At 38.6% G+C, this 18,775-nt stretch overlaps 1 protein-coding gene across 1 annotated transcript in view; it reads right to left on the bottom strand.

Annotated features, from left to right (window-relative positions):
* Positions 1 to 3,692, bottom strand: part of Ppm1l (protein phosphatase, Mg2+/Mn2+ dependent 1L) — a 351,730-nt gene extending 348,038 nt beyond the window's left edge. The window contains exon 1 of the mRNA XM_004834537.4: positions 6 to 3,692. Coding sequence (XP_004834594.1) covers positions 6 to 404 — 399 coding nt within the window. The 5' untranslated portion in view covers positions 405 to 3,692. The remainder of the gene's footprint in view (positions 1 to 5) is intronic.
* Between the last annotated feature and the right edge of the window lie 15,083 nt (positions 3,693 to 18,775).

Below are 18,775 nucleotides of genomic sequence, written 5' to 3'. Positions count from 1 at the left end.
CCTACCTCGCCGCCGTGTCCATCGAAGATCCCGAAGATGGACGGGTGCGTCTTGTTGGCCAGATCAGTAAGAACTTCGAAGCGGTCCTCCATGTGGTCTCTCCGGCCCTGGATGGAGTACACAGCCACGTTATGGCTCTTGAACTCCCAGGTCTTGGAAAACTCGGCCTCCAGCACGTCAAGCCCTCCAAGTCGATCGTTCTGCATGATCTCAGCCACCTTGCCCTTCACCATCTTCACGGCGTCCCGGCTGGACTTGACGATGGTCTTCACTTCGTCCGTGTGGAAGAAGTAACTCCACAGCGCCAAGCTGACGCACAGCAGGAAAAGCGTCTCGGGTCTCAGCAAGAAGTACCGCATGATGCGACCCAGCAGAGAGAGCAAAGTCATTGTATCCTCTATCATTTATTAACACTAGACCCCAACCTCCAGCAGCGACGCTCGCCCCGTAGGCTCCCCGGGTGCCGAGCACTGCGGGACGGCCGGCGGGAGGGAGGCGGATCAGCAGCCGAGGGTGGGGAGCGGGCGCGCGGAACCGGAGCCGGGCAGGAGGCGGACGAGCAGGCTGCTCCGAACCCGCACGCCGAGCACGACCAGTCCCCTTTTGTCTCCCTGCCTCGGCGGCCCGGAGGCCCGTGCCTGCCGCCCGCGTCGGCTCCCCTCCCTGCGCCCTTTGTGAGACCGCAGCGACAGTGGGGGCGGCGGCGGCACAGCAGCAGCCGCGGGTGTCCGGGGTAGGGGAGAGGAATCAAGTTAAAGTTGCGCGGGGCTGTCCAAGGCGGTGGGCTGGCGTGTTCCGGGCGCCGCCGCCCGCGCGGCCCCTCTAAGGGTGCCCTCCCGCGGCTCCGGGGAGCGATCGGCAGGTGAGGAGGCGCAGAGCGAGAGCCCGGCGGGCGAGGGTTGCACGTTCCCTCGGTTGCTGCTGCTGTGGAGCGCGGAGACAGCCGAGCGCTCCGATTCCTTCACACGCCGCAGGACAGCCCAAGAGAATAAAAGTTTTGCGGCAGCCTGGGCAAAGGCGGGGAGACGCGGAGCCCGGCGACGCGACACGAACGACGCTGAGCCGCAGGCGGCCGGCCCGGCTCAGCCTGCCTTTCCCCGGGACCTCGCGGCTCGGCTCGGCTCGGGTCCTCTCGGCTCCGCTCGCGCGTTCCCTCCAGGAGCCTTAGCTCGCCGTTGCCACGCCCCGCGCGCGCTCGCCCCGCCTCGTCCCGCCCCGAGAGCTGGGAATCGAGACCCTGAGGTGCTCCCACCGAGCTGTCAGAGGCTGAGGAAGCTGGATGCTCTGGCTTCCCTGGGTGGTCCAGGCGAACCGACGGGGCGGGACAGGACGCCTCTGTGGCCTAACTCTTGCAGATGATCGTTCCTACCTTTTGTGCGGACTGCTGAGACATTATAATTCTAGTCCTACTAGAATAAGCCTTAGTTTGGCGGGGAGCCACTGCTTCTCGCTAGCAAGCAGAGAAAGCTGCACATGAGTGCTCCCCCTCCGGCAGGATGCAAGATAGTGCGGTCCTCGCCTCGCCAAGAATAAGGCAAGCGAGAAGGGACGCACTTATACCAACTCGCAAACCAAGAAGGCGAGGATTTAGCTGTTGGCAGCGCCTCGGCGTTCCTCAATAGATGCCTGCGGGGATCTCCCGAGAGGCGGAGAGCGAGCTTGGGCCCTGGCACCCTTCCCCCGCCGCAGAACCGCAGAATGGGGGGAATCAAAGCCACACTCAAGTACTCTCTGACGATATTGTCCCGAGTGCGTGGAAGGGCTGGCCTCTCTGGGAATGGCCGCCTCCCTTGGAACAGAGGATTCAGCAGCCACCAAGACCTTCCCTGGTCGCAGCCTTTCCCAGAGAGATCTGGAGCTTCCGAGTGGGACCTTGGGCGCTCCTGACCCTGCCGCGGGGCGAAGGCTCTGACTGCCATTCAGGTTGAAGCAGCGAAGTAGCGGCCTCCTGCCTCCTCCTCAATCCTGGTAGAAGGTGAAGTAGGGGCGGGGGTCCCGGTAAGCAGAGGTGACCCGCCGCGGAGAGCTGGGCTCCCAGAAAACCGTCAAATGCAGGCAGGCGTCGGTGGGCTTTGAAGATGGGAATCGGTGCAAGAAAAGAAAAATGTACGAGTCAGTTTAGAATACGGAAATAAGCCCGAGAGCTTTAACGGAAATATTCCCTCTCGCTACCCCTGTCCAGGAAGAAGAGTGCTGATCTGTTTTTCCAGTCCACTGGACTGAGAGCAGAGGCTGCCTGATCCCAGCCAAGCCACTTTTTGTCCTCCCAAGCTCTTCTGCTTTGATGGGATCCCGATTTCTTTTTAAAAATAAAAAAGTAGTGACGGGAAATACACCAAAATATTCACAGTAGTTAACTACAATGTATTATATGTATGTAACTTTCACTTTTTCGTTTTCAGTTTTTGCTTTAGATGTGCCTATTTTCTATGTGTTTGCCAGATTTTTACAGAAAGGGATCCATCATAACCAGAAAAAAACTTAAGTATTTAAAATGCTTATACAATATGATCCCAGTAACATAAACATGCATAGAAAAGATGGGAAAGAAATATGAAGAATTGTTAACAACATGTTATTTTTGAATACTAGGATATGTTATCCTGATCTGTTTCACACTTTTCAATATTTTCCATCTGGTAGAGGAAATAAAATAGAGTAAGATAAACTAGGTCATTTTGTTCAGTGGCCAAGAGGTACCAAAATCAGATAGTGATTTCAAAAGCTCTTAGGAACTGTAAAGGAAGGTAATGCAATATTTTTATTACGAAGTCAAGTTGGGAATACTTCCTACTGTAAAGTACCAAATCACTTTTGAGTATTAGTCTTTCTGTATGTAAAACTATTTCTCCATGGCAAAAGTAACTTGTAGATAAGCTGCTAAAGATTTCAGAACTACAAGTCAGAGTAAGCCCTACAGTGGCAATAAAATTCCAAACCCATTCAGCCTGTCCACAATATTCCTGTTGTGATGACTGCAGAACACACACTCATGAGGTACTTGACTTCTTTCCCCACAGCTAAATAAAGGAGAAAGATTACCATACTTGTCTCTCTGGACATTTATTAGTAAGGTTTGACTGAATTAATAAAGTCAAAATATCCTGCAGTTTCTGTGGAGATATGCCTTGACATTTACATCTGTGTGAAAATCAATAAAATATTTTTTCAAGCAGGCCCTATAAACTTTTTCCTATTTCTATAAAAAATTCATGTCGTTTACTTGGCAATCTTTTAAAATGTCTAAATAAACTTGTTATATTTTTTGTAAATTTTAATAATATTATTAGTAATAATATTAAAGAAATAAAGGACTTTCTGCAGTGACAAGCTAATGAGATTACACAAGCTTTTTTGTGTATAGCAACTTTTTTCATTCTCATAACAATCCTCTGAAGACCATATCTCTGTTGATAAATATGAGAAAAGGAAAGAACAGAGATGTTAGATAAATATTGTAACTCATCAATAAGAAGCTGGAAACTCAATTCTTCTGAGCACCAGTTCAGGTACTCTATCTCCCATTAATTGCCCTCTGATACTGAAATGGTTAATATAATTTTATACTTCTCTAGTAATGTTTCAGTGCATTTTTGTTACAGAAGTCTCAAAAAGAATACATAGGGCTGGGGATTTAGCTCAGTGGTTTCGCCACCTGCTGCGCAAGGGCAGGGACCTGAGTTTGATCCCCGGTACCAAAAAAAACAAAAACAAAAAAAAGAATACATAAATTCTATCTCCATAAGCACTCAAAAATGAATTTTATCTCACCCATTAAAAATATCTATGGAGCATAAAACAGGTAGAAATAAACTAACTTTTGTCTCTTGCATAAATTCCTAAAAGATCTGTTGCTAAAGTGAAATGGTGTCTGAGTTTCACAGGGAGGAATTGGTATATTCTATATATATTCTCCTATTACAAGTAGCATGGGAATATTCATAGAACATAGAATAGTTTGCAGATAATTACTATTTTCTACTATCAAGTAACTCTGGTGAGCCTTGCAGGTATATCAAGAACATAAATAGATAGCTTTTAAAATAATTTATTCTCAGAAAAACTTTAATACTTGTAGCTCTTAGGTTCAAAAAATCTTTCAGTATAATTTAATAACTTTGCATGGTGGTACATTCGTGTAGTTATAGCATACTGGGAGGCTAAGGCAGGAAGATCCCAAGTTTCAGCCCACCCTGGGCAACTTAGAGACATAGTGAGACCATATAAATACTACCTTAAAAGTGATTTTAAATATTGGTTCTATCAGTAAATGTTTAAACATGATCATGACTATTGAACCACATTAAATCTTCAGTGTTTCTCATAAAACATATCCAGGTATAAAATTTAATAATAAATTCTCAGTTTTGAATGCTCTGAAAGTGAAAAAATAAATGTTCAGTAGTACAGCTAAGAAAATAAATTAATCATTTTAAATAAGTACAGCATGTACAACAGTATGTCAATTTGGACTTATTTTATACCTCAGGTGTTTTGTCAAATAAAATAAAGGGATAAACAGCAATTATGTTGGGATATGATGTAATCCTATTTCACTGGACTCCAAAAGCTCAGGGTTGTTTTCTACAACCAAAGTTTTTACATTAATTACAGAGATATATCAAGTAGTCTTGGTAAACTTTCTCAATCACAATAAATCTATTTACATAATCCATACTTATCCTAAGAATCCTTCATCTAATCACCCTAGGCTTCTCTCTGATAATCTTGAAAGACGTTTCTTAAATACTAATGTTAACCTTCAGCATTTCCTAGGTTTTCATATCCTCATTAACACAAACTAATATTCTAGCCAACTTATAATGTGAAGAATTACAAATAATTGAATAATTGTTTTGTACTGGGTCGAATGATGACATAAAACAGCACAGATGGGAAGATAAAATTTTGTATGTCTCTCTATAGGAAATAGGAATATTTTTTTCTTTAGAGCAATTCAAAAACAAATAAGAGCCTCAAGAATACTACTAACTCTGTTGATCGTCTAGCAGAACAATAAGAATAGGGCCCTTGAGAATTGTCTGAGTTTATCGAAACTTCATATCTGTTTGTATTACACCAAAGTAGACTAATGTTAATATCTTATTCTTATACTCAAATTCTTCTGAAAGCTTCTCTGCGCACCCTGAAAATATTATTGGATTCTCTTCAGTTTTCCTGTGTTCCCCAAATGGTGTCCACTGCAAACATTTGTTTTATGTTGAGGAGCACTGGTCCAAAGACAAAATCTGCGAGTCTAGGTAGTTTAAAAATAAAATTCTTCACACAATTTTTCTGTTTTAGTTTTTTTGTTTTGTTTTGTTCCTTTTAGTGGAGTGGTTAATAGGCCTTCCCCTAAAAAAATAAAATAAAATTAGTCACTGAGGATATAACTTGAGGATTGATTCCTATATATGACATTTCATGTAAAGGTTATAACAAAAATCATATGATCTAATACTATATATAGGCAAAAGTAAGATATGTCTCCTTTCTATGACATTCTCTAGTGAGTTCCTCAAGTTCCTCATTTCTGTCCCCAGGTCTCCTCAGTAACCGCCAACATTGATTCATTGCTGCTTAATGCCAAGTTGCCTATGTAATAATTTCTTACATTATGGTCATAACTGTTAACTTATCACTGCATTGCCTGCAAAGTAATGTTTCAATTGCTCATCTTCAGCCATGCTTGGGCTATGAGGAACTCCTTAAATGTCTCCACACTTCTCTCCATCTTCCTCCCAAACTGTCATACTTCTACAAATGTTTCCCAAATGATATCATAATTTTAAAGCCTTTCAATCATCAGAAAGACCCCCGTAACTATCCTAGAAAAGAAGAAGACTGCCTGGACCATGTGTGGCCTTGGACATCCCAGAGATTGACCACATGGCTTAAATCCTCTTGAGACTAAATGCTATAAAATCTAAGATTCTAAATAAAAGGCATAGTCAAGTCAATATAATGAATACCTAACTGTGCTGAATTCTAATTATCCATGACTCTTCTATTTCCCAGCTTTTTCCTTGGTCATGAACCAAATGACCCACATACTCCTGTAATGACCCTCCTATTTCTTGCTACCGGAAAACTTAACAACCTTATTTTTCTCCTTATTATACAGTTCTTCTAATATATTTAGCCAGCGATGTGCTAATAAATGTACTAAACCACTTGTGCTCCAGGGAAGATTAAAGGCTCTGAACTGTGTGTTTGCCCGTTTTCATGTTAGAAATACTCCTGATTTCAACCTATATGAAAATGAAGTTGGAAATAGTTGTTCAGTTTTTCAGTAGCAACTATATAATATTTTCATCAAACAGGTGTAATAGACGCAAATAACTTCAAGAACATAGAGTGTAGTAATTAAGAGGTGATGAGTTCTGAATATGTATTACTTTTGTTTTTAATATAATTCACTGAACCCTAAGTTTCTGTATATTCATTTTTAATATGCCCATGCTTAACAGCAGACTGGAAAAACTTTTCTGCTGGAAGAATATGTGCATTCTACATATTATCTATTGAAACTCAACATCCATTTATATCCTCTTTCAAATCAGAAATAGATGACTAAAGTTTATATTTCTCAGAATTTCTTGAAGCTGGCACTTTGCAAGTAATTCAGGTTCTTTTGAAGATATTACCTTGTATGAGATTTGAAAGGTAGAAAGAAGCATAAATTATTCTTCCTGCAACTCTGCTGGCCAATGGACAAGCTCTGGTAAACTGAGTATTAAATGACTAATTCAAATTCCCCTTTCTAGTCTCCAGTTTTATGGAAGATGGACAACTGCCTAATGACTATCCCTGACTTCAGCTAGAAGGACCTTACATTGCTTTGAGTACCTAATTCCCTGCATTAAATATCTTTCTGGTTAAAGTCTCTAAAGTGTTTGTTATTGTCATTGTTGTTTCTGCACTAAACCCTAAGATAACACGCATCCTTGGCATCTGCTTTTTCCTTCTGTGACATCAAAAAGAAACATCAGTCCCCAGCAAGAGAGAGAGAGAGAGAGAGAGAGAGAGAGAGAGAGAGAGAGAAATCACCAGCCCAAGTATAGCCCTAGTTAGTCTTTTAGTCTGTTTGCCTACATTATTCCTGATTTAAATTTTTCCCTGATGGTACTTTATATTTCATTCACATCCTGAGATTATGCTGTGATATTAATCAATTACTACTCTATAATTTCTTTTAGTAAACCTTGGAAAGAGTCAAAGAAATGAATGTTTAAGTAAGGAGAGAAGGGAAATAACAATTCTTGTTTATTATTACTATTTTTATAACATCAGAGACTTGACATTTTCTACTTGTTCGCTTTTTTTATATTTATTTATACTATGCTGCCTGTTTGATGTATTGGAATGCAACTATATTTCAGATGAGACAAAATTACTTTTTTATCTCTTAAGGGCACCTAGAGAGATGAATCTAGAGAGACAAATTGTGGGTCTTCCTTTATGAACCTACTATATATAATGTTTAATGACTTTTCTATCAAAAAGGAATATAAAAAGGAATATATCAATAAGGAATATAACTAAGCAAAATCTCTGCATTTTTTGTTTTTTTTTCAGTTTGGAGGGCAGATAAATAGGGATTGGAGGGACACTAGGTAATAAAAAAGCATATTATTCTGAAATATAACCTAGTTTTCACCTATTTCCTGTTAACATCTTTTTATTTTTATATGTTTTATCTTTTTCTTCAGGTAGCTTTCTATCTAGCAAACCTATAGCACGTCTTTGCTAAAATATTTTCTTAACCATATAACAGTTTTCGCTCCTGAAGGAAGTGTTCTGTTTCCAGAAAAAGTAATTATCTTGTGAGTAAAAGTCTTCACATACTTTCCCAGCTATTCCCCTGGTCCTCTCATCTCATTTCCTGTGTCTGATAATGCATTTGTTCATACTGAGTTATTATCTGTATCGTCTGATGACAATGAGAAGGCTCACTGTGCTTTAATGTCTCTCACAATGTCTATTTGGAAAGCAGCAAAATTTCTAAGACAACATAATATGGTAAGCCTATGGATGGGCAGTTAAGTGTTCTACTAGTTTGCTCACCTTGAAGATTAACTTACTGATTTGTTTTATTTCAACTAATGGAATAAAACCTAAGCAATTAAGTTCGAGTCAAAGATAATTTGCTGAACTATATTAGCCCAAAAGAATGAAAGACCTAATTTTGAAGTACAATTCACCTCAAAGAGAATATACTTCTTCTCCCTGGAAGTAGAGGAGAATGTGAGATTATAGATATCCAGTAATGCCTCGGTGCACAAGTGCTTCTGTTCATGAACAATTCACTTTGGGATTGGCAAAATTTTGCTTTCATTCATGAACTCCGCAGGTGACTAATGTGATTGCAGCCATCTTCCCCAGAATCTTGGAATGAATTAAGTTCATGAACAGAGGTAACCAGTGTAATAGAAAACCAGAAGTTTTTTGAGGAAAAGAAGCTCAACTCTGAGAACAAAAATTAACACAATTTTAGGTTTTTTACTTTATTTTTTATTAATACATGTTTGCAGTACATATGTACAGTAAGTCCCTGATTTATGAACATTTGAGTTGCAAACTTTCACATTTTCAGACCTCCCATTGCAAACTTTAGTATATGCAAACAGATCGCAGCAGTGTCTGCCAGATATTGTCATAGCTGTGCTGCTGTGTGCTTATGGTGCAATAGTGTACAGTGCTCAGTCAGGGCTTAGATGCCCAGGACATCTGGAAGCAAGAGGAAAAGCAGTGGTGATGTGCAGGGAACTACTAGGAAACACAAAGAAATACTTATTATGTATTTGTGTTAAAGATGTATAACACCACACTTTGTGGAACTTATGAACGATTCTGACTTATGAATGTTCTCCAAGAATGGAACTTGTTTGTAAGTCAGGGACTTACTATAATGATTACATTTATTGTGTTGAGTTGGTACATGTACATAGCACATCTTAATTCTTTTTTTTCATTAATTTCCCTCTCCTCCCTCCCTTTCCCTTCCTTTTTCCAAAAGTTCTTTTTTTTAAAGTAAAAAATGAAAAGGATATACAAGAAGTAGCGAAAGAGAAAGTGTACCCTAAAAATTGTTGAATTTTCTCAAGATCTGGTTAAAGACACTTTTGCTCTGTATTGTCACCCTAAAATTTACCATCCATGCCATCAGTCATCATTTTTATATTAGCTTTTGCTTCCACATAGTTTCTTAATATTTCTGTTAAAATCAATTAAAAGCACATTTAAAACTCAGATAATGGCCCCTCTCCCAAGTTCATTCTATGAATATTACCACTCATCCATTTACACTAGCGAGAAATCTAGTATTCCGTTTCGAGAACAACGCGCGTGAGGAGTTTTATTTTTATTTGTATTTGGGGGTTTTTAACTTTTTTTTTTTTTTTGGTTTGTTTGTCATGCTAGACCTTTGTATATAATCATGTATATGTACAAAAATACACACTGGTGGATATTGTTAAAAAAAAAAAAACTTGAGCATGCAAAGTACAATTCCTGTAGTGACTGTTCTAACTTGCTGAATTGTAAAGTCAGCTAAAAGGTGTTGGTAAGGGGCGGGGAATTTAGCTTAGCGGCACAGCACCTGCCTCAAAAGTGAAAGGTCCTGCGTTCGATCCTTGGGGGAGGGGGGAGGGGGTTTGGCAGCCCTTCTCTAATTGAAGAAATGGCTATTCTTGCATTGCCTCTCCCTGTTGCTCATATACTTTCAACCTCTAGTCACATTAATTAGTTTCATTTATTACCAGCAATAGTAAATAAACTTTGAGTGGGGCTTCATCACTCAAAGACAATAAATATCTATTACATCAACCAAAATCCAAACATAACACCAAATTCTAGAGAGGATGTGGAACAACAGGAATTCTCATTCATTGCTAGTAAAAACACAAAAAGGAACAACCATTTTGGAACATAATTCGGCAGCTTTTTATAAAAGTAAACATCCTCTTACTAAATACTCAAGCAATTGCACTCCTTAGTATTTACCCAAATTAGATGAAAATGTGTATCTACATGAAAAGCTGCACAGAAACATTTATAACTGTCTTAATCATAACTGCTAAAACATGGAAGTAACCAAGATGATTTCATAGGTGAATGGGTAAACTGATACATCTAGAACATGGAATATTATTTAGCACTAAAAAGTGATCTATCAAGCTATGAAAAAACATAGAGGGAATAAATGTGTATTACTGGGTAAAAGAAGTCAATCTGAACAAGCTACATATTGTATGGTTCCAACTGAATAATATGCTGACAAAGGCAAAATTTTGGAAATAGTAAAAATATCAGTGGTCACCAGGGGTTAGTGAGAAGGAAGCAATAAGTAAAGCACAGAGGATTTTTAGGGTAGTGTGATGGTTGAGCAATTGTGTCAACTTGAGAAGTTTGGCTAAGAGAAGCTTAGCCAAATCGGCTCAGCAATTCCACACTTTAGGGCGTAGGAGATTTACCTATGGCTGCTCCTCACCTGACTGTTTGTTATAAAGGGGAAATGAGGAAGGTCATGGTCTCTTCTGTTCCTTTGGAGGAGCTCCAGTCTTTGCCTTCCAGCACAGACCCATTGGCCACCTGATGCAGACCCCCATAGGACACTGCAGTGGGCTCCAGAACTTTGACTGAATCCTTCAGTCTCCAGCGTGTGGAGAGACCCTCTGGACTCCTCCTCATCTGACCCTGTGGGTAGCTATTATAAGCTAATTTATATCTTGTGTCCTATCAGTTTCTCTAGTAAATACTGTCTGATACAGGTAGTGAAACTGTTCTGTATGTTACTATAATGGTGGATATGTGCTATTATAAATTTTCTCAAAAAGAGAATGTACAGTATCAAAAGTGAACCCATCAACTTTGGGTAATAATGATGTGTCAGAGTAGGTTCATTGATTGTAACAAATGTACCACTCTGGTATGGGATTTTGTAGTGGGAAAAGCTGTATATATATGGAGCCAGGAGGCATATGGGAACTCTCTATACTTTCCACTCAACTAGGCTCTGTATCCAAGACTATTCTAAAATATAAAGTTTATTTATAGGGGCAGGGATTTAGATCAGTGGTTCCACCACCTGCCTCACAAACACAAGGTCCCGAGTTCAAACCCTGGTACCAAAAAAATCTTATTTATATACACACACAGTGTGACTGGGGCAACTTGCCTACTATCTCTGTACCTCAATTTTTATCTGTAAAATAGATGTGATTATTGGTGCTTATTCCATAGATTACTTAGAATTATAGAAGTTAATATATATGAAGTGCTTAGAATAGTGGTTAGCACATAGTATGCAACCAATAGAAGTGAACTATTATTATTACTTCAGCTGTAGTTGACTTTCTCCCTGGAACTGGCTGGCACCAGCTTGTCAGCACATAGCCTGAAGGAGGAGTAGCTTCCTATGTCCTCCCTTGTGTCCCAAAAAGAGGCCAACCCAGGCCTCAGTCTTTACACTTAGTTTCCCACAAATATAATTCTTAAAATATTAGCCAGAGAAAGAAATAGACAAGAGAAAGAAATTAGACAAGAGAAAGAAATAAAAAGGATATGAGTAGGAAAGAAAGAACTTAAATTATCACTATTTGCAGATGACATGATCCTCTACATAAAAGTCCCCCAGAACGCCACCAAAAGACTCCTAGAATTAATCACCAAATTCGTTAACATAGCAGGATACAAAGTCAACACTCAAAAGTCAATAGCATTCCTGCACACCAATAATAAACTCTCCAAGAAAGAAATTAAGGGAACAATACCTTTCAAAATAGCAACAAAAAATGAAATACTTAGGAAATAACCTAACCAAGGAAATGAAAGACCACTAAAATGAAAATTACAGTACTTTGAAAAAGGAGATTAAAGAGGACATCCCCTTTCTGGATAGGCAGAATCAATATAGTCAAAATGGCAATAGTTCCAAAACTGTTATACAGATTTAACATAATCCCAATCAAAATACTAATAGCATTTCTCACAAAACTAGAGAAAGCAATCCTAAAATTCATATGGAACTAAAAGAGATCAAGAGTAACAAAAGCAATTCCAGGCAAAAATGGTAAGGCAGGGGTCATTGCATCCAACACTTCAAGATATACTATAAAGCTACAGTGACAAAGACAGCATGGTATTGGGGGAAAAACCCAGATTTGTGGATCAGTGGAACAGAACAGAGAATGCAGAAACAACTACAGGTACACTCAGCTACCTTATCTTTGACAAAGGGGCCAAATATTTTCAGTGGAAGAAAGATAGCCTCTTTAACAAATGGTGCTGGGAAAACAGGCTTTCCATATACTAAAGATTGAATCTAGATTCATATCTCTGACTATGCAATAAACTAAAATCAAAATGGATTAAATATCTAAATATTAAAACAGAAACACAATCTGCTGGAAGATAAAATAGGTAAAACTCTTGAGCACATAGGTGTAGGCAAAGAGTTTATGAACAAAACACTGGTTGCACAATATATAACAGAAAGAATCAAAAACCGGGATTACGTTAAATTTAAAAACTTCTGGGCCAGGGATTTAGCTCAGTGGTTCCGCCACCTGTCTCGCAAGTGCAAGGACCCAAGTTTGATCCCCAGTACCAAAAAAAAAGCTTCTGCATGCAAAGGAAACCACCAACAGAGTGAAGAGGCACCCTACAGAATGGGAAAATTTTTTCTAGCTATTCATCAGATAGTGAACTAATATCTAGAATACATTTAAAAACTGAAAAAATCCAATAAAAAATGGGCATCTACAATGAATAGACATATCTCAGATGGCCAATAAATACATTAAAAAGTGTTCAAAATTGTTGGTCATTAAATAAATGCAAATTAAAACAATACTGAGATTCCATCTTACTCCAGAAAGAATGGCCATCATCAAGAAATCAAACAATAACAAATTCTGGAGAGCCTGCAGGGGAAATGGAAAACTCCTTCATTTTTGGTGGAAGTATAAATTGGTACAACCACTATGGAAATCAGTATGGTGATTCCTCAAAAAACTAAAACTAGAAATTGCACTTGATAGAGTGATTCCCCTTCTAGATATCTTCCTAAGGGAGTTAAAGATGTCATATTACAGAGATACATGCATACCTATATTTATAGCAAAACAATTCATAATAGCTACATCTTGGAAGCAGCCTGTATCTCCATTAATAGGTAAATGGACATGAAAATGTGGGGAAAAATGTGGGAAAAAAATTTTACCAGGTGTTTCTCAGACAAAAGACTACTGTCTAGAATATATAAAGAACTTTTAAAAAATCAGACCCCCCCCCATTTAAAGATCTAGTTCAAAAATGGGCATCTAAAATGAACAGACATTTCTCAGATAAAGAAGTAAAAGCAGCAAATAAACATATGAAAAAATGTTCACCAACACTGGTCATTCAAGAGATGCAGATGAAAACAACACTAAGATTTCACCCCACTCCAGAAAGAATGGCTGCTATCAAGAAATCAACCAATAACAAATGCTGGCAGGATTGTGGGGAGACAGGAACCCTTCTCTATTGTTGGTGGGAGTGCAGACTAGAGCAACCATTGTGGAAATCAATATGGAGATACCTCAAAAAACTAGGATTAGAGATCCCATTTGACCCAGCTATTCCCCTGCTGAATATCTTCCCCCCAAAAATTAAAAGAATCATACCACAGTGATATATGTGCACCCATGTTCATAACAGCACAGTTTGTGATAGCTAAAATTTGGAAACAGCACAATTGCCCATCAACTGGAGACTGGATAAAGATGTGTGTGTGTGTGTGTGTGTCTGTTTTATAAAGCAGAGTACTCCTCAGCCATAAAGAATAAGAAACTAGAGACATTTATAGCTAAATAGATGCACATTGAGGCCGTACTCTCAAGTGAAATAAATAGGACACATGTGTGTAAATACCAAATAGTTTCTCTGGTGTGAGAAACTGAAAGTGTAAATAAGAATCAAAATGTATAATAGATAATGTGAAATAGGAAGAAAAGATCTAAAGGAGAAGGGAAACTGGGAGGGGCAGTGGAAAGGAAAGAAGGGAAAGGAAAAAATGGAAACAAAATCTTTGTAAATAGGGAGAGGTGGAGGGGTTGAAGGGAGAGTGGGGGAATGGGAAAAAAAATAAGAACCAAGATATATCATGTAAAGGTACAAATTCCCAATGATAAATGCCATTGTATTGTATACTCAAAATGTACCAATAAACTCAATTTAAAGAAAATGTATTTATACACAATGGAGTGCTACTCTACCATAAAGAAGGATAAATTTAGTCATTTGAAGGAAAATGGATGTACCTTGATACTATAATGTTAAGTGAAGTAAATCAGACACACAAGCTTAAATATCACATGATCTCTCTTATATGAGAAACCCAATATATAAATAAAGTGCAACATAAAAGATCAACAATATGAAAAAAGAGAGAGAGGAAAAAGTTACTATAATCCAGCATGGTTAATGTATCTGAAAGTGTACCTTGATTTAGTATTGTGTCTTATATGTTTTTGACTTGTGAGTCTGGCTCTTAATCTGTGTTTATGATAATTAACTTGATAAATACTTTAAAAAGAAATGAATAGATCTGATGCTGGCAAAAAAAAAAAAAAAATGGGGTGGAGGGAAAGGGGAAAAAGAAGGAATTGGGATGTGTTTTATACAAGTACCAATTCCCCACAATGGATGTAATCATGTATTGCAAACATGCACTAATTAAATAAATAAGTAAAGATGATAAATCTTGTGTGTTTTTAATCACAATAATAAAAGTTAAATCTTGCTGCAGTCAGCATCATTATTTCACACTAATTAATTTGTTACTATTTTTTGAAGAAAGGCTGGGCCTAATCAACACTCATTTATGTACTTATGATGTCAGATCCATCTTTTATACATACTTAGTTTGAAAGAGACAGATCACATCTGGAATTAGTGCTGGCACATTCATGAATCTGTGGAATTCAAGCCAAATCCAATGAGATTTTAGCACCAAAGTGTCTGTAAAAACATTAGGTCTCAAAGCTCGTAGCATCCAAATTTGATATGACTGCATTTAGGACAGGTGTTAAAGTCATACTTATACTTTTGGAAAAAGAGGCTGTAATCAGACATAAGTATAAAATATCAGTTCATTGTACTTGTAAGCACTGTCTGTAACAAAGTCTTTAGATAAGAATCCATGCTTGCTGCATGGGATCCAGCCAGAAGTTGAAGAGAAGGCCTGATTACTGTGATTATATGTCCAAATCTAACTTTAAAATATCTGTAACGTACAGCACATTTATATCTTGTGGTTCGGGAGCTTAAGAGAACAGTATATTCTTATTTGGCATTCACCCCAAAGATTAACAGTTGCTGAACAATAGAGCCTCATTACTCACAAAGATGATTCTCATGGAAGGAATGAGGAAGGAAGAAAGAAAAACAGGTGTGTGAGAATTAAATGGGAAGAAGGAGGTGGGTTTGACAAGGCCTATTTTAAACACTGTTTTAAAAAATTTAAAAGAAATACAAACGTGATAGGTTGAGTTAAAAAAATCAATCCATTTAGGGTTTTTTGTTATTTGTTTTCTTTTTCTTTCTTTTTATTTTAGAAATACAAACATAACAGGTTGAGTTAAAAAGAAATCAATCCACTTGGTTTTCTTGTTATTTGTTGCTAGTACTGGGGGTTGAACTCAGGGCCTCAAACATGCTAAGCAAGTGCTTTACCCCCCAACAGCCCTAACCCTTTTTATTTTGAGACTGGGTCTTGCTAAACAGCCAGGGTGGGCCTCAAACTTGAGATCCTCCTGCATCAGGATCCCAAGTAGTTGAGATTACTAAACTACCATCCCCAGCTGTTGTTTTTTGGTTTGTTTTATTTTTCAATTTCTAAATTTGACTGTTTTACTCTTGTAGCTTTGGAAGGAAAAAAAAAGGGAAAAAGTAATTTTTTCTTACTGTTCCTTAGGCTGTACATATCTTTATTCCCTTGGCCCAGCAGGGCACTAACAGCTTATTCAGGTATTGAGGTTGTCCAACAGATCACCTCATTTTAATTTGGAAGGTCTGTACCTATGGGAGAGGAAGAGCTGGAATTAAGAGTAGGATGGAGAGTTTTCAAAGAACACCAAGGGCACCTGGGGGCTCAGTGACTTCTTGAAGACTGACCGCCATGTTCACGACTTGGGAACTCAGGCCAGAGTCTAGAGGACAAAGGCAGTAGATACCACCATCAGAGAATGCCTCTGAGTATAGCCAAGTGTTAGAGGCCTGGGCATACAGCCAGGAAAGGCTACTATCTGGCTTCAAGAAAACAAGTCCCTAATATCCTGGTCAACAGGACACGACTGCTTTAAAACTGTCACAATCTCCCAGGGACTTAACTTTTGGGGATTCTACCTTATACCACATCAAAACATACTGAAATGCACCATGTCTCACATTAAATAAAATTTTCTGTCAAATATAATCTTCTGAGTTTTTATAGTTTTGCTTTTGAGATTATTTTTCTATGTCCAATTCATTTATATTTGGCTTTAATATCTAAGAAAAATATTGTGCACATTATAAACATTTTTTAATATCTAATTGTAATCAAATGTGATATTTTTAAAAATACTAAATTTATTATCTGCTACAAAGGACAGGTAAAGTGCACATTACTGCATACAAAGAAATAGTTAATAATTGTATTAGTCTTTTGGATGATCAGAAACTGGTGGTTTGAGCAATTTATATTCTAACATGTACATTTTACTTATTGTATTTAGATTTTTCACTGCAGTATATTGCACTTTAGGAAATGCTTAGGCATTTACCAATAGCCAGCACAGGTTTTTCCATTTAAAGTAATAGCAAATGGGAACTCATTAGTGCTTGATATATATAACATGTAGTTTTTCAGGCCTGGATTACTCATGTTCAGAGGAAGATACCTTTTTATAACTGAATGCTATGCTCTAGGTCAGATTCCACCCTGGAAAAAAGAGACATTGTGAGCATTGCTGTAGGTGGGGAGTGCTTCATAAAAGTCTGAGAGGAGAGAATTTCAGCAAGGAGGAAAAGCAGAAAGCTGAGAGGAGCATGACTGAGATACAGGGACTGGGCGGGTGGGGGGGACTGTGTTGTGGTCACAGTGTAACCTTTATTGAGCAGCCATTTACACTTGTCTTTTGTTGAAGTGGCCTTGGGAATCCACAACACTGGATTCCATCCATATTACCATAAGATTTCTTTACTGAATAAATTATCTTCTGGTGTTTTAGAACAAATCAAAGTACAGCCACAGCAATTTATCATCTACTGAGTAATTTCATAACAAACTCTTAGTGAGCCATTTATGAAAAACTTTTTCTAACACTACATTTAAAAAGCAAACATCAATGCAGAAGATATTTTTCTATTTTTCTATTTCTCATGGTCTCAACCTCTTTTACCATCTCAGTACATAGGAGGAGACATGATGCATCCCCAATAGTCTCTGGTTGTTTGGCATGCTTTTCCTCTGGGCAGCAGGCCCATGACTGCCAGTGACATCTCAAATTGGGGTGGAGGGTTAGGGATGTAGCTCAGCACAAGAACACTTGCCTAGCAAGTTCAAGGCTGTGGGTTTGAACCCCAGTACCAAGGGAAAAAAAAAAAAAAGAGGGAAGGTAGAGGAGCTGGGCTGGCTAGGGTGGAAGATGCAGAGACAGATCCCTAAATAATTCCTGTACAGCTCTGGGCCCACAAGACTGCACTGTCCAACTTCAACAGCCTCACAGTTGGCTGAGGGCCCATACTACAATCCATCTTAGTGTTTGTGCTGAGGTCAGGCTTCCTGCCTACTGTTCCCAGCCATTTAAGAGTCCTGCAGGGATTAAGTACCAAGAAAGGCTTGGTCCCAGGAGGCATGGGACTTCTCTGAGGTATAACTTTCAGTTATGGACTCCCTGACAGCCTTCCTTAGAGTGCTCAGTTTGTCTATGCCATTTCTATCTCACTTTTTTCCCCAATTTCCTTCCTTCATAGTCAGGCTGGGTCACAGCTTGCTGGCTTTCCCAGCCTGAATGCCTTATGCCCTATTTTCTCACACAGGTGTTTCCCCTAATAAAATCTTTTTATGCTGAATCTTATTTTGGCAGCTGACTCTCCAAAGACCTAGAATAACACACTTTCTAAGTTGGGAGCCACTGATTTAGATTCTCTTTACTTAGAATGTTTGGCACTGCTTCAGAAAAAGAAAGCTTATAATACTCAGTTATGCCTGTTCTTCAGAATATTCCAGCCAGCTGCTTTTCTATGAAGTTATATGAATTTGCCCTCAAAATAAGCTCTTCCAGACTTAACTCCTCAGCTTTAATTCAGCTAATGAGTAATTACTCTCTAAATGGTGCCATACCCACAAAATCTTTTTTAAAAAGCAATTGGCTTCTTCCATACTTCTCTTTTTCTAATTAAGACAATGAAAAACATGTTTATTTTTCTATTACATTTTTGTCCATTTGAGATGTTTTTTAAACAAAACCAAAAATATTTCTAGATTCTAAAGTACTGTTTGCTGATGTGATTCTTAATCTCAGTGGGTTCAGACCTTCAAAATGTGACCCGGCACTGGCCCCCAAAAAGACATAGGCATGAACAATTTAACCCAAAAACCTTAAGAATCTTTCTAGTATGTTTGAGGACATCCTAGTTGCTGTTCTTAATTTAAAATATTTTGCTTCCTACTTTGAGCTGCTTTTGAAAAGGGAACATCAAATTTGTTCATGCTGATTCTTTGGAATCCATATGTAAGTCAACA

Source organism: Heterocephalus glaber, unplaced genomic scaffold (assembly GCF_053883595.1).
Source record: "Heterocephalus glaber isolate CG9 unplaced genomic scaffold, H.glaber_assembly_v1.0 deba00001504, whole genome shotgun sequence".
In the NCBI taxonomy this organism is placed as follows: domain Eukaryota; kingdom Metazoa; phylum Chordata; class Mammalia; order Rodentia; family Bathyergidae; genus Heterocephalus; species Heterocephalus glaber.
Note: the sequence above shows the minus strand (reverse complement) of the source record. Positions and strands in the feature narration are given on the sequence as shown.